The sequence below is a fragment of the Cricetulus griseus genome, chromosome 7 (genome assembly GCF_003668045.3).
Source record: "Cricetulus griseus strain 17A/GY chromosome 7, alternate assembly CriGri-PICRH-1.0, whole genome shotgun sequence".
Taxonomy (NCBI): Eukaryota; Metazoa; Chordata; class Mammalia; order Rodentia; family Cricetidae; genus Cricetulus; species Cricetulus griseus.
This window is the reverse complement of record NC_048600.1, coordinates 90,502,240-90,515,431: the sequence shown is the minus strand read 5'-3', so window position 1 is coordinate 90,515,431 and position 13,192 is coordinate 90,502,240. Positions and strand designations below refer to the sequence as shown.

General features: G+C 41.3%; 1 protein-coding gene across 1 annotated transcript in view; it reads left to right on the top strand.

Annotated features, from left to right (window-relative positions):
- The window catches only part of Efcab5 (EF-hand calcium binding domain 5), a 95,610-nt gene that overhangs the window by 64,909 nt on the left and 17,509 nt on the right, over window positions 1–13,192 (top strand). Inside the window, exons 12-15 of the mRNA XM_027426684.2 lie at window positions 83–311; window positions 2,886–3,038; window positions 11,431–11,531; window positions 12,549–12,802. Coding sequence (XP_027282485.1) covers window positions 83–311; window positions 2,886–3,038; window positions 11,431–11,531; window positions 12,549–12,802 — 737 coding nt within the window. The remainder of the gene's footprint in view (window positions 1–82; window positions 312–2,885; window positions 3,039–11,430; window positions 11,532–12,548; window positions 12,803–13,192) is intronic.

Genomic DNA, 13,192 nt, shown 5'->3' with positions numbered 1-13,192 from the left:
TAGAACACTATATTTTGTTTTCTCTATGGTTTAGTCTAAAGCCTGTGATTTTTCCCCCTATCCTCGAATCCCTTTTCAACAGCTTTACAGTAGTGGATGAAGGCAAGCCAATCCATGTACCACAAGTTCAGCACCACGGGAACATCTTCTTCTGGAACAATACCCGCAGCAAGAATGAGTATAATGGGTCATTCCTGGCTCTGCCTCTTCAGGATGCATATATGAGGATCTTTGGGGTCCTGGCAGTCGACACTCTTCGAGATCCCCGTGAAATAAACATCTTCCTACCTCATGAGATCAGATTCTATCAGGTAATCTAGACGTATACAAGAGCAGTAGCCAACAGCTTCTCTGTCTAAATGCCTTCAAAGTCAGCAGAGGAGGAGAGTAAAACTGTGTGTAGACAGTGTCCTCATGCTTGTTCTGTTTCCTTTATCTATCAGCCTTTTGACATGTTCCTTATAATTTGTGGAAGGACTTGGACAAATCCATGCCTGAACTTCTCTGGGAATATTGTTCATCGCGTCTCCTAGCACTAAACATAGGAACAGAAACTGATGCTTTGTAACAGAACTAATGACTAAAACCACTGAGCCCCACCAAGTAGGAACGAGCATGTAGAAGGGTGTACTAGTTAGCTTTAACTGTTAGCACAGCCTAGAATAACTGGGAAGAGAGTCTTCATGGGGAATTATGTAGTTTGGATTAGCCCATCTGCCAGGGGTTATCTTGATTGTTGATTGATGCAGGAACCTGTGGTAGGCAGTGCCATTCAAAGGCAGAGGGGTCCTGAACTGTGTTAGGAGAAAGCTAGCTGAGCATAGTAGCAAGTGAGCAAAGGTCCGTAAGTTTATTCTCTTTCTACTCTTAACTGAACATGTGATGCTTTTTCGTGGTTCTCAACCTTAAAAATTCAAAGTCAACAGAACACCATACAGGATCCAGATGTCCTGGGTAGTTCCCATCCTTATGTAGCTTATTCTTTTTATATTATTTTACTCTCTCTTTGAAGACTTTAATTTATTAGTCTTAAACTATTTTTTCTATGACTGTCCATATCCATTTTCTTTCCTTTCTTCAGCATCTAAGCACATTTTTAAGCATACTGTACCTTTTTAGGGTCTCTCTCTCTCTCTCTCTCTCTCTCTCTCTCTCTCTCTCTCTCTCTCTCTCTCTCTGTGTGTGTGTGTGTGTGTGTGTGTGTGTGTGTGTGTGTGTGTGTGTGGACTTGGCTTTCTGGGCTACTGCAGCATTCTCTGACCATGAGACAAAGTTCTCTTTCCTGAGAGCCTAGCTTCATGCTGGTACCTTTACCTCCCCAGCTCTGGGAAGCTGCTGTGTCCATGAGGTAGCAGGCATTTTTACCTAGCATTCCCTGCTGCACAGCAGGGCCTCTTAAAAGAGCCACATCTCTGTGTGCCGAGCCTACCTGAGAGACCACTTTCTCAGGCCTTATGTGGATATTTGAGCCTCCAAGTTGGATGCCATAGATAGTCAGATTTTCCTTTGGGCCTCCAGCTCACAAATAGCACAGAGACTTATTAATTAATTATGAAAGCTCAGCCAATAGTTTAGGCTTGCTCCTAATTAGCTCTTATAACTTAAATTAACCCATTTATATTAATCTACATTCTATCATGTGGCGTTACCTTTCTTCCATCTTGCACCTCCTGTTTCTTCTCTGTGCCTCCTGGTGTCACTGCCTTTCTCCTTCCCAGAGTCCTCTCTGTCCCCAGAAGTTTTACCTATCCCTTCTGCCTAGCTATTGACCATTCAGCTTTTTATTAACACAGCAAATACATCTTCGCACAGTGTACAAATATCCCACCCCAGTCTGTGGACTGCAGCAAGTCAGGAGCTCACTGCACCCATGCTCTTTGTCCTCTAAGCCCATGCTCTTTGTATATATTTGCCTTTATGCTTTGCTTTCTCTTCCACCTTACTGTCTGGATAACGAAGGAAACTGGTAGGTTCTTTCTCTTAACATCTTTTAAAATAAGATTCATTCTCATGTCAAATTAATATGAGACAAAGGTATTAGGAGCAAATGGTAGAATATGGAGTTGTCAGTAAATTAACTACTTATAGTCTTATTAATGAGCATGCCCAAATGATTATAAATTAGGTCTCTAGTCCTGAAAATTAAATCCCTGGGTTACCCTTAGATGACTTCAATCATTCATTCAATCTATCTATCTATCTATCTATCTATCTATCTATCTATCTATCTATTTTTCCCCCTTATATCTCTTGAATCTGATCTCTGTGTCTGTGTCTCCCACTATGTTGGTATGTAGGTGTGTGTGTGTGTGTGTGTGTGTGTGTGTGTGTGTGTGTGTGTGTGTGAGAGAGAGAGAGAGAGAGAGAGAGACTTTGAAGAATTTGTGGTTCCTAGAGTTTTTTTTGACAAGGCCATAACTGCATTTGTAGGTCTTGGAACATTCTGTTTGTTGACCTGATGGTAGAGATATAAAAAAACTAATATTGGGAGTCATTTTCGTTCCAGGAATTGAGAGGCAGAGGTAAGTGGATCTCTGTGTGTTCAAGGCCAGCCTGGTCTACATAGTAAGTTCTAGGCTGGGCAGGCAGGGCCACATAATGAGAACCTGTCTCAATAATAATAATAATAATAATAATAATAATAATAATAATAATAATGGCTTTTTCTTTCTAAGTTTATCTTCTTCTGACAACACATACCTGTCGCAAAGCATAAAAGGTTATATGGGCGTCTCTACACTTTTGATGTCTTGATGATCCTTTTTGCATAACAGAATCTTTGAGAACTGATTTTAACTAACTTGTTGATCATAAATTTAATAGACATTTATTACCAACCACTTTGTAATTTAAAAAAATGCAAGTTGAATTATCTGTCTTCACAGGGTGTTGCCAATGCCTTCAGCACTGCCTATCACTATGTTCACAGCAGGGAACACATCCTGCATACTGTGATCACTGGCATCCGGTGGCTCTTCAATATCACATCTGGCATCACCTCCATCACTACGAGCTTCATTGAACCTAGCTTAGAGCAGGTAGGCAAAGCCAGGGTATATTACACCTTTTCAATAGTATACAATTATTGAGTGTTAATGGATTGGTAATATTTAAGAGTCCTATCATTGGAGATGTGGCTCAGTGTTAGGCCACTTGCTAGCATGCTCAAGACTCTGTCTGGGTTTGATCCCAGAACCACACACACAAAAAAGAAGCAGTCAAATAAAATTATGACCCCCCAACTCAGAACTCTTGGTTACGAATAAGTAGAATCTGTTACAAATTGCCTCAAGCAAAAAGGAGTATTGCTTGAACAAAATGAAGAAAGAGCAAGAGTCAGTTAGGGGAGCTGGCTCAGAGGATGGATACAGACACTTTTTTGCATGTCTGATGAGTTTGAACCCCAGAGCCGACATGGTAGTAGGAGAGAATCAACTATTGAGACTTGTCTTCTGAGCTCCATATATGTGGCACACACAACCTGCACACACATACATGTAGATGAGAAAGAAAGTGAGTGAGAATTTAGCTGGTTTCCAGCATGACCAGATCCAGGGCCTCCTGAAGAAAGGCTTTCTCCATAAGGCAAAGAAGATACTTAGTGAGAAAAAAATCCAGTTTAAAAGTTCCAGTGTTTGGAGAATGGGGCTGGAAAGATTGCTCCGCAGTTAAAAACACTGGCTGCTCTTGCAGAGGACCCAGTTTCAATTCCCAGTAACCACACAGCCACTTGCAACCATTTGCAATTCCAGTTCTGGGAGATACAATGCCCTCTTCTGGCTTCTATGGGCTGCTGCATGCACATGGTACACATGAACTCGTTCATGCACACACAAAACTACATAAAATAAATAAATGTTCTGATTTGAGTGAGTTAGAGAGATAGCTCAGTGGTTAAGTGCACTTGTTATTCTTGCAGAAGACATGGGTTCAGTTCCCAGAATCTACATCAGGTGGGTCACAGCTGGCTGTAACTCCCGTTCGTATGGTTCTAACACCCTCCTTTGTCTTCTGTGGGCACCTACACACATGAGGTACACACACAGATAAGCAGGAACATGAATTATAATTTTATTTTTTTAAGTTCTAATGTTGAAAGGTATGAAAGAAAACCTGTTCTGACTTGTCCTGGCATACATCCAGTGGCCAAAGCAGCAACACATGCCAGAATCATACAAGTAAAGTAGGAAGTGGTGAGAGTGCCATTTTTAGACACAATTACATCATAGCAATAAAAATTTTAAAGGCTCCCCTGTCTGTATAGTGGATGCTTGCTCCATTTTTGCTTTGCTTCTTTCTACTCATCTTTAACACTTGAGTTTTCCACATCATGAGGCTGGATGAAAAGGCATCATCTTTTTTTGTTTGTTTTGTTTTGTTGTTTGTTTGTTTGTTTGTTTTTTGAGACAGGGTTTCTCCATGTAGCTTTGGAGCCTATCCTGGCACTTGCTCTGTAGACCAGGCTGGCCTCTAATTCACAGAGATCCACCTGCCTCTACCTCCCGAGTGCTGGGATTAAAGGCGTGAGTCACCAACGCCTGGCTATAAGGCATCATCTTTAAAAGTAAGGCCAGATATGGTGGTTCATACCCACAGTCCCAGTACTTCAGAGACTGAGACAAAAGAATTGTGAGTTCAAAGTCAGTGATTCAAGAGTAAAAGCACATTGCTCTTGATGTTTGATAGAGGTGTTGAGAATATCTTGTCTCTGTATCATTCCTTAAGAGGAAGGTAGGGGATAGGAGTAGGAGCTTTCAGTTACCCTCCTACATAGAATAAGTCACTCCATCTAACAGGCTACCACCGCTTTAAGGCCAAAGTGGGGTCTAAGAAAGATTCAGAGGCATTTTTTTTTCAGAGTTTTGAGAAATAAAACACCTAGGGCAAATGGCCAAAATAGCTCAAATCAGTCAACAAGAAGCATGGCTTCCCAGGGTTTAATTTAATATCTTGACAACACAAACAAAACCACAAGGGCCATGGTCCATCTGTCCAGGTCCATTTATAGTGTAAAGACCATGTTGAAAGGCTAGGGCAAAAGTAGTCTTCCCAGAAGCCAGGGTCTTAGTGAAGGCATGAACAGACAGAACCCTTAACTGTGTTACGATAAATCTTTCCGCCAAAGGCCGCCTGAGCCCCACCACCACGTATGAGCTTTATGCCAGCCACCCGCCCGAGTTAGGCCCAAGTGAATACACAGAAACTTGTATTAGGTTCAAAGCTGCTTGGCCAATGACTAGGACTTCTCATCTGTTAGCTTAATCTTAACTATCATAAACCTATATATGTTATAAGACTTATCTTATCGGACACCTTATTGGCGTCCCTCCTTGTCGGTGGATCACATTGTGCTGCTGGAGCAGGAGCGGAGGGGAAAAGAGAGAACTTCCTGTTTCTCCTCGCTCAAATATGAGTCTCCTTGCTATGTCACTTCCTGCCTGGACCACCACTTCTCTACTAAATCTCCCAGAATCCTCTTTGACTCCTAGTTCTGTCTAACTTGCTGTCTCATTGGCCAAACAGTATTTATTCAACAATCAATAAGATAAACATACACAGAAGTACTTCCCCCATCATAACTGTTCACAGAAATTGGTTCTCTCCTAGCCATGAGGATCTCAGGGATCAAACTCAGACCATCAGGCATAGCAGCAGGTGCCAAATTCCTTCACTCACTGAGCCATCTCACCACACACACACACACACAAAAGGTCCTTTTCCTTTTCCTTTTCCTTTTCCTTTTCCTTTTCCTTCCTTTCCCTTCCCTTCCCTTTTCTTCCCTTCCCTTCCCTCCCCTCCCCTCCCCTCCCCTCCCCTCCCCTCTCCTCTCCTCTCCTCTCCTCTCCTCTCCTCTCCTTTCCTTTCCTTTCCAAGACAGGGTTTCTCTGTATAGCCCTGGCTATCCTGGAACTCATTCTGTAGATCAGGTGGGCCTTGAACTCAGAGATTCACTTGTCTCTACCTCCCGAGTGCTGGGATTAAAGGCATATACCACCACACCTGGCTCCAGAGGCATTTTAAATATAGTTTGAAATGTCTGTTAGACATCTAAGTGGAAGTATTGAATGAGCAGTTGGGTGCATGAGCGGATTAACGATGATCTTGTTAGTTTGGCAAAGCCTTGCCACCACTAGTTGTCAGTATTTTATCCCTGCCTCTGTCTTCTTTACAAGATGCCTCTGTTTTAATTTCAAACATAATCTAGAAAACACTCTTCAAATGTCTCAAAGGTTCTGTTAAGAGTAAAGAAGGCCTAGCAGAACTTGGGACTATGACAGGAGTCCAGTTTCAGCATGGCAGCTCCCGCCAACTTCCCCTGGAGTAGTAGTTCGAAATCTTCCTAATGCTTCCACCCTTTAACACAGTTCCTCATGTTGTGGTGACCCCCAACCATAAAATTATTTTTGTTGTTGTATCATAACTATAATTTTTCTACTGTTATGAATCATAATATAAATATCTGTGTTTTCTGATGGTTTTAGGTGACCTCTGTGTAAGGGTCACTCAACTCCCAAAGAGGTTGTAGCCCATAGCCTACATACAGCATGGCTTCTTAAGTGTTTTCCATTTGCAACCTCCTTTTGTCCAAGAAATTTTTATATGACCAAATATAAGTATGAAAAATAGGTTTATAAATCCAATGTTTATTAATCATGAATCATAAATTTATTTTTAAAGACTTTTGCTATACATATAATTTTATGTAAAATTATGAAAGAACAAAAGGAAACTTGTAAACTAATTAGATGGATGTGTTTCCTTACTTTTACATGAATTAAAATCTTGGTTGAAGATTTGATGCTGTAGTACAGAGAACATCTTCAACAGTTTTCAGAATTGACTGAAGTGTTGATTTTACAGTCATCAATTCTAAGAACACTGTTTTACTTATATCCATAGCACAAAAGGCAGAAGTTTGTTGAGAATTGTGTGCTAGTCCCAAATTAAAATTCATTTAACAATTTTTATGAAACTCAATGAGCGACTCAAACAGCAATTTCTAAAATCAAATATTCTAACCCAATATAATCCAAAGATACACTAATTTGATCCTTAAATGCCAAGGAATAATGGAAGAAAAACACTAAAAGTCTTTGTTTCGGTCCTATACAATAAAAGAACTTCCGGAGTTATCACCACCCCTGTTTTCAAGTTGTACTACAGAGATATAGTAATAAAAACTTCATGGTATTGTCATAAAAACAGACATGTGGATTAATGGAATCAATCAAAGACCCAGACGTAAATCCACACATTTATGGATATCCGATTTTTGATAAAGAAGCCAGAAATACATGCCGGGCATTGGTGGCGCACACCTTTAATCCCAGCACTCGGGAGGCAGAGGCAGGCAGATCTCTGTGAGTTCGAGGCCAGCCTGGTCTACAAGAGCTAGTTCCAGGACAGCCTCCAAAGCCACAGAGAAACCCTGTCTCGAAAAACCAAAAAAAAAAAAAAGAAGAAGAAGAAGAAGAAGAAGAAGAAGAAGAAGAAGAAGAAGAAGAAGAAGAAACCAGAAATACACAATGGAAAAAAGAAAGCATCTTCAACAAATGATGCTGGTCTAACTGGATGTCAGCATGTACAAGACTGCAAATAGATCCATATCTATCAACCTGCACAAAACTCAAGAAGTACAAGTGGATTGAAGACCTCAACATAAAACCAGATACATTGAACCTGATAGAAGAGAAAGGGGGGGATAGCTTTGAATGCACTGGCACAGGAGACAACTTCCTGAACAGAATACCAATACATAAGCACTAAGATTAACAATTAATAAAAACTAAAAAGTTTTTTGAAACTAAAACTAAAAGTTCATGAAACTAAAAAGTTTCTGTAAGGCAAAGGACAATGTCAATAGAACAAAACAGCAGCCTACAGAATGGAAAAAGATTTTCATCAACTCCACATCTGACAGAGGGCTAATATCCAAAATATATAAGAACTCAAGAAATTAGACAGAAACAAACTAAATAATCTAATTTAAAAATGGAGTACAGATCTAAACAGGATTCTCAACAGAGGAATTTCAAATGACTGAGAAACACTTAAATGTTCAACATCCTTAACCATTAGAGAAATGCAAATCAAAATGACTCTGAGATTTCATCTTACACCTGCCAAGTGACAGCTCATGCTGGCAAAGATGTGGAACAAGGGGAACACTCCTCCATTGCTGGTGAGAGTGAAAACTTGTACAGACACTTTGGAAATCAATACGAAGGTTTCTCAGAAAATTGGGAATCAATCTACCTCAAGACCTAGCTATGCCATTCCTGGGCACATACCCAAAGTACCCTCCATTCTACCACAAGGACACTTGCTCAACTATATTCATAGCAGCTTTATTCATAATAGCCAGAAACTGAAAACAACCTAGATGTCCCTCAATGGAAGAATGGAGAAAGAAAATGTGGTACATATATATAATGTATTACTCAGTTGTTGAAAAATCATCGTAACCCAGATCTAAAAAGACAAACATGGTATGTACAGATCTAAAAAGACAAGCATGGTATTACAGATCTAAGAAGACAAACATGGTATGTACTCACTTATGAGTGATTATTAGTTGTAGAGGAAAGAATAATCCTGGTACAATCTACAGACCCAGAGAAACTAAGTAACAAGGAATGCATGCATCTCCCTGGGAAAGGGAAATAGAATAGATGGGTCTAGGGAGGACTGGGAGCAGTAGGGACAGGAATAGGAAGCAGGTGGTGGTGGGATGAGGGAGAGAATACTGGGATAGATGATTGGAACTAGGGGAGAGCATTATGGGGTGAGGTAGAAACCTAGCATAATGGAAACTCCCAGAAATCTATGAGGGTGACCCTACCTAAGACTCTTACTAATGGGGGATACAGAGCCTGAAGTGGCCATCTTCTGAAATAAGGCAAGTCTTTGAGCAGAGAGACAGGGACATCAACCCAACCACAAAACCTTCAACCTACAATTTGTCCTGCCTGCAAGATGTGCTGGGGTAAAAGTGGTACAGAACTGGTGGGAGTGACCAAGGTCTAGCTTGAGACCCATGCCATGAGAGGGAGCCCTCCTCTGACACTGTGTGGAAGGCCAGAAACCAGTGGCTTAATAGCCCAGAGACTTAGGATTGAACCAAACATGACTGGCAATAAACAAACAAACAAACAAACAAATGAAATTATTCCTGATGATACTTTGCTACAGTCGTAGACAGGAGCCTCGCATAATTGTCATCAAAGGGGCTTCATCCAGCAACTGATAGGAGCAGATGCAGAGACCCACAGTCAAATATTAGGCGGAGCTGGGGAATCCCGCTGAAGAGGAGGAGGAAGGAGAGGGGTCAAGGACACCACAAGAAAACCCACAGAATCAACTAACCAGGGCTCATGGGAGCTCACGGAAACTGACAACCAGGCAACCAGGGAGCCTGCATGGGACTGACCTAAGACCTCTGCACATGTGTCGTGATTGTGGAGTTTGGTCCTCTTGTGAGACTCCTAACAGTGGGAGTAGGGGCTGTCTCTGACTCTTTTGCTTGCTTTTAGGATCCTTTTCCTCCTACTAGGTTGCCCATTTCAAGCCTTAATATTAGGAGAGATGCCTAGTCTTATTGTACCTTGATATGCCATGTTTGGTTGCTATCCCTGGGAGGCCTGTCTTTTTCTGAAGGAAACTGGAGGAGGAGTAGATCTGGGGAAGAGGGGTAGATCTGGGGAAGAGCAGAGAAGGGAGGGGAAACTAGGTCAGGGTATAATATATGAGAGAAGAATAGATGGATGGACGATAGATAGATAGATAGATAGATAGATAGATAGATAGATAGAGTCTTTGTTCCCCCAATTAAACCATTATGTTTCTGTAAGAGCAGATTGCTTTGCATATATAATGAAAACATAGCAGTTTGTAACTTGAATCTGAGCCAAGGTGTGTCAGGCATTGCTCCTTGGTGTTTCGTGGCATGACATGGGGCATATGTTGTATGTCACATGATAAAACATGGACAAAAGCTGCTGGAAGCATCTCAATTCATTTTTATTTTGAATGAATTGTTAGTCATTGCACATTCAGAAACATTTAATGATGAAAATTTTATGTAAACCCCCCCTACATTTGGTGGTTTGCAACTTACATTTAAGAGGCTATAAGATGTGTCCTGAAGGTTGAAAACTGCTTAGAGGTAAGGGAAGTTAAAGATGAACAAGGAGAATGAAAAATCACATTGGTGAGGTAGGAGGAAAACCAGGAGAGAGTGGAAAGTGGGGTCCTAAAAGCCACATGAAGAAAAGCTTATCAAGAAGTGTGTGTTATGCTGGTGAGATGGCTCAGTGGATAAGGGTGCATCCTGCTCTTTCGGAGGACAGGAGTTCAATTCCCAGAACCCACACTGAATGACTCACAAATACCTGTAACTGCAGCTTCAGGGGATCTGATGCCTCTGGCCTCCAAGGGCACCTTCACTCATAGGTATATACCCACACATAGACATACAGAATTAAAAATAAAAATAAATCTTAAAAAAAAGAAGTGCTCAGTGACACACACCTTTCCTTAATTCTAGCACTGGAAAGGCAGAGACAGGTGAATCTTCATGAATTCAAGTCTCCCCTGGTCTACATAGCAAGTTCCATCCAAAATGACATAGCAAGACCCTGCCTCTGAAAAGAAAAAAAGTGAATGTTCAACAAATAAAATGTTGCCAAACAGTACATGATGATGACTAGTATTTATCCAATAGACTTGAAAATGACTCATTCAGAACCTAGACAGCAATAGTTGTAGTGAAGTAGTAGGGTAATGACCTTATTGAAGAATATTTTTATTGTACTTATTTTTCCATGGGCTTTTATATATTTTCTGAATGTTTTACAGTGATTTTTTGTGGTTGTTTATTGTGATAGCATCTTAACTAGGCTGGCTCGGTGGAATTCCCCACATAGCCAAGATTAACTTTAAATTTATGGTCCTTCCATTGCCACCTCCCAAGTGCTGGGATTACAGACATGTACTACCATAGCAGCCCACAATGCACATTTTAATATGAGAAACACAATAGCCACACAACCTAGCCAGGTGTGATGGCACACATTTTTAATACTTGTCTTCAAGAGGCAGAGACAGGTGTTCTTTATGAGTCTGAGGCCAGCCTGGTCTACACAGGGAGTTCCAGGCCAGCCAAGCCTACATAGTGAAACACTGTCTCAAAGCAGAAAAAAAAAAAAAAAAAAGCTTTTTTCAGGTATAAAAAACATTATGTATTAAAATAACCTTATTCTTTTGAAAATTTTTACTTTTACAATATTGTCCTTTAATGGCCCAGAGAATATGTACAATGTCAGTATCCTTAAAGCCAGAACTCATCTAAACTTCCCTAGTTTTTCCCTCTTTATCAAACCCAAAAGGTTCAATTATCGCTTTCTAATGAGATCTCTTTCCGTTTCTCAGGAAGACTATGTTTTACGCAAAATGATGGTTACAGAATTTCTTGATCTAACAGAAATCTATACAGAGCCCCCAACCATTTCAAGGAAGTCGTGCATCTTCAGGTATAAGACACATCTGGTTCATCCGAGGGTGATCATGGACCTGAAGACATAGCCTCTGCCTTTATTAGCACACTGTTCTCATAGCCCGTTTATGGTTCCTTAAATTTACCAAACAACACTTATTCTGTTCACTGTTCTATGAACATTAGAGTGCATGTGTCCGTCTCATCGCAAACAGGAGCGGCTGCGCTTCTAAAAGAGATGTGTCTGCCTCACTAGAGAAGGAAGCAGCCACTACATTTCCATGAAAAGAAAAAAAAAATCTCACTCTCTCGCTGAAGCAGATCCTCAACATGCCTCTGGCCAGATGCTATAACCACTGCTACAGCTTCCCTGCAGGGAAACTTTCTCTAAGGAAGTGCTCTCAAGTGGTTAGAGCCCCCTAGGAGCTACCCAAGATTTCCCTGAACTCTCCCATCCCAGACCCCCACCATACACCTAGAGCAGCTGACAGCCAAGAGCACACTAGTGCTAGGATGCCAAAGTCTCCCTTGCCTTGAAATAAGACTTAGTCGTTGTTATAATTGACATCCTGGGTCTCCTCCTTGGGACTAGGCTGAGCAGACTGGATCTGCATTTACCCCGCTCCGCCCAACCCTGCCTCCTGAGTCCCCTGGCTTCTCCAGGGAGTCTGAGGGTCTGCTTCTGAGGAAACTTCCAGTACTCTTGTAACACATTTTAGACTATCAGTACACTTTAAAAAAGCAAACAAAAAAAAACATACCTTCAGATATAACTGCCCTATGTTAGACAGTGGAGCAGAGCCTCGTGACGCAGAACAACCTGGGGCTGCTACCTGAGGCGAGCTTGTCAGGGAAGGCTCCCTGCTGAAGGGATGCTCGCAAAGAGAAGTATCCAAGTGAGATGAACCAAAGGACAGTCGTACGAAATTGATGGGTGCAGCTCTCTAGGCAGATAAAAGAACAAGGGTGGTGCGTTGGGACAAGGTAGGCATTGGTGGAATGCTGTGAACAGGCCGATGTGTAACAGACCTGTGCTGATTTGGTTTGGTTTCAGAGATTTCCTCTTTAAGTGCATTGACACTTCAGAAGTTATTTTGGCTTCTACCAGTGGAGAGACCCACATTGTAATTCCACTTCGTGAAAGAACAAGAGAGGCTTTGGGGGTCCTCGATGTTAATCTTGGCCAGAGTAGGATGCTGGTGTATCAAGAATATAAAGATCTACAGAAAATGGTGAAGATGATCCAAAATGCCTCCAATGAGATACTGGGCGAATTATCTGGAGAAATCAAGAAAAATGAGGTCTTAGGTATTATGGATATGCTAACAGTCAGGATTCGTGGTTTGCTTAGAGGAAATCACAGACACTGAGATGAAGGATGTGGTTTCCAAAGTTGATCATGTCTCTATGTTGATCTTTCCATGTGAAAAGAATTCCCTACTGCAGGCTTACCCTGGGGATGGGGTATGTACGCTCTATAACCTAGCAAAGGGCAAACACACCATTGTCTCTGTTAGGACCTTACCCTTAGAAGGTAAGATGACCCATCTGCTGTGAAATGTGTTAAATATTCACTTCCATTGCCTTTGCCATAACTTCATGAGGGCAATAGTAGTAACCCATTTCACAGGCCCGGAAAGTGAGATTCAGTAAAAGTAAACAACAGATGGTAAAAAGCTGGACTCAAACTTTTTTTTG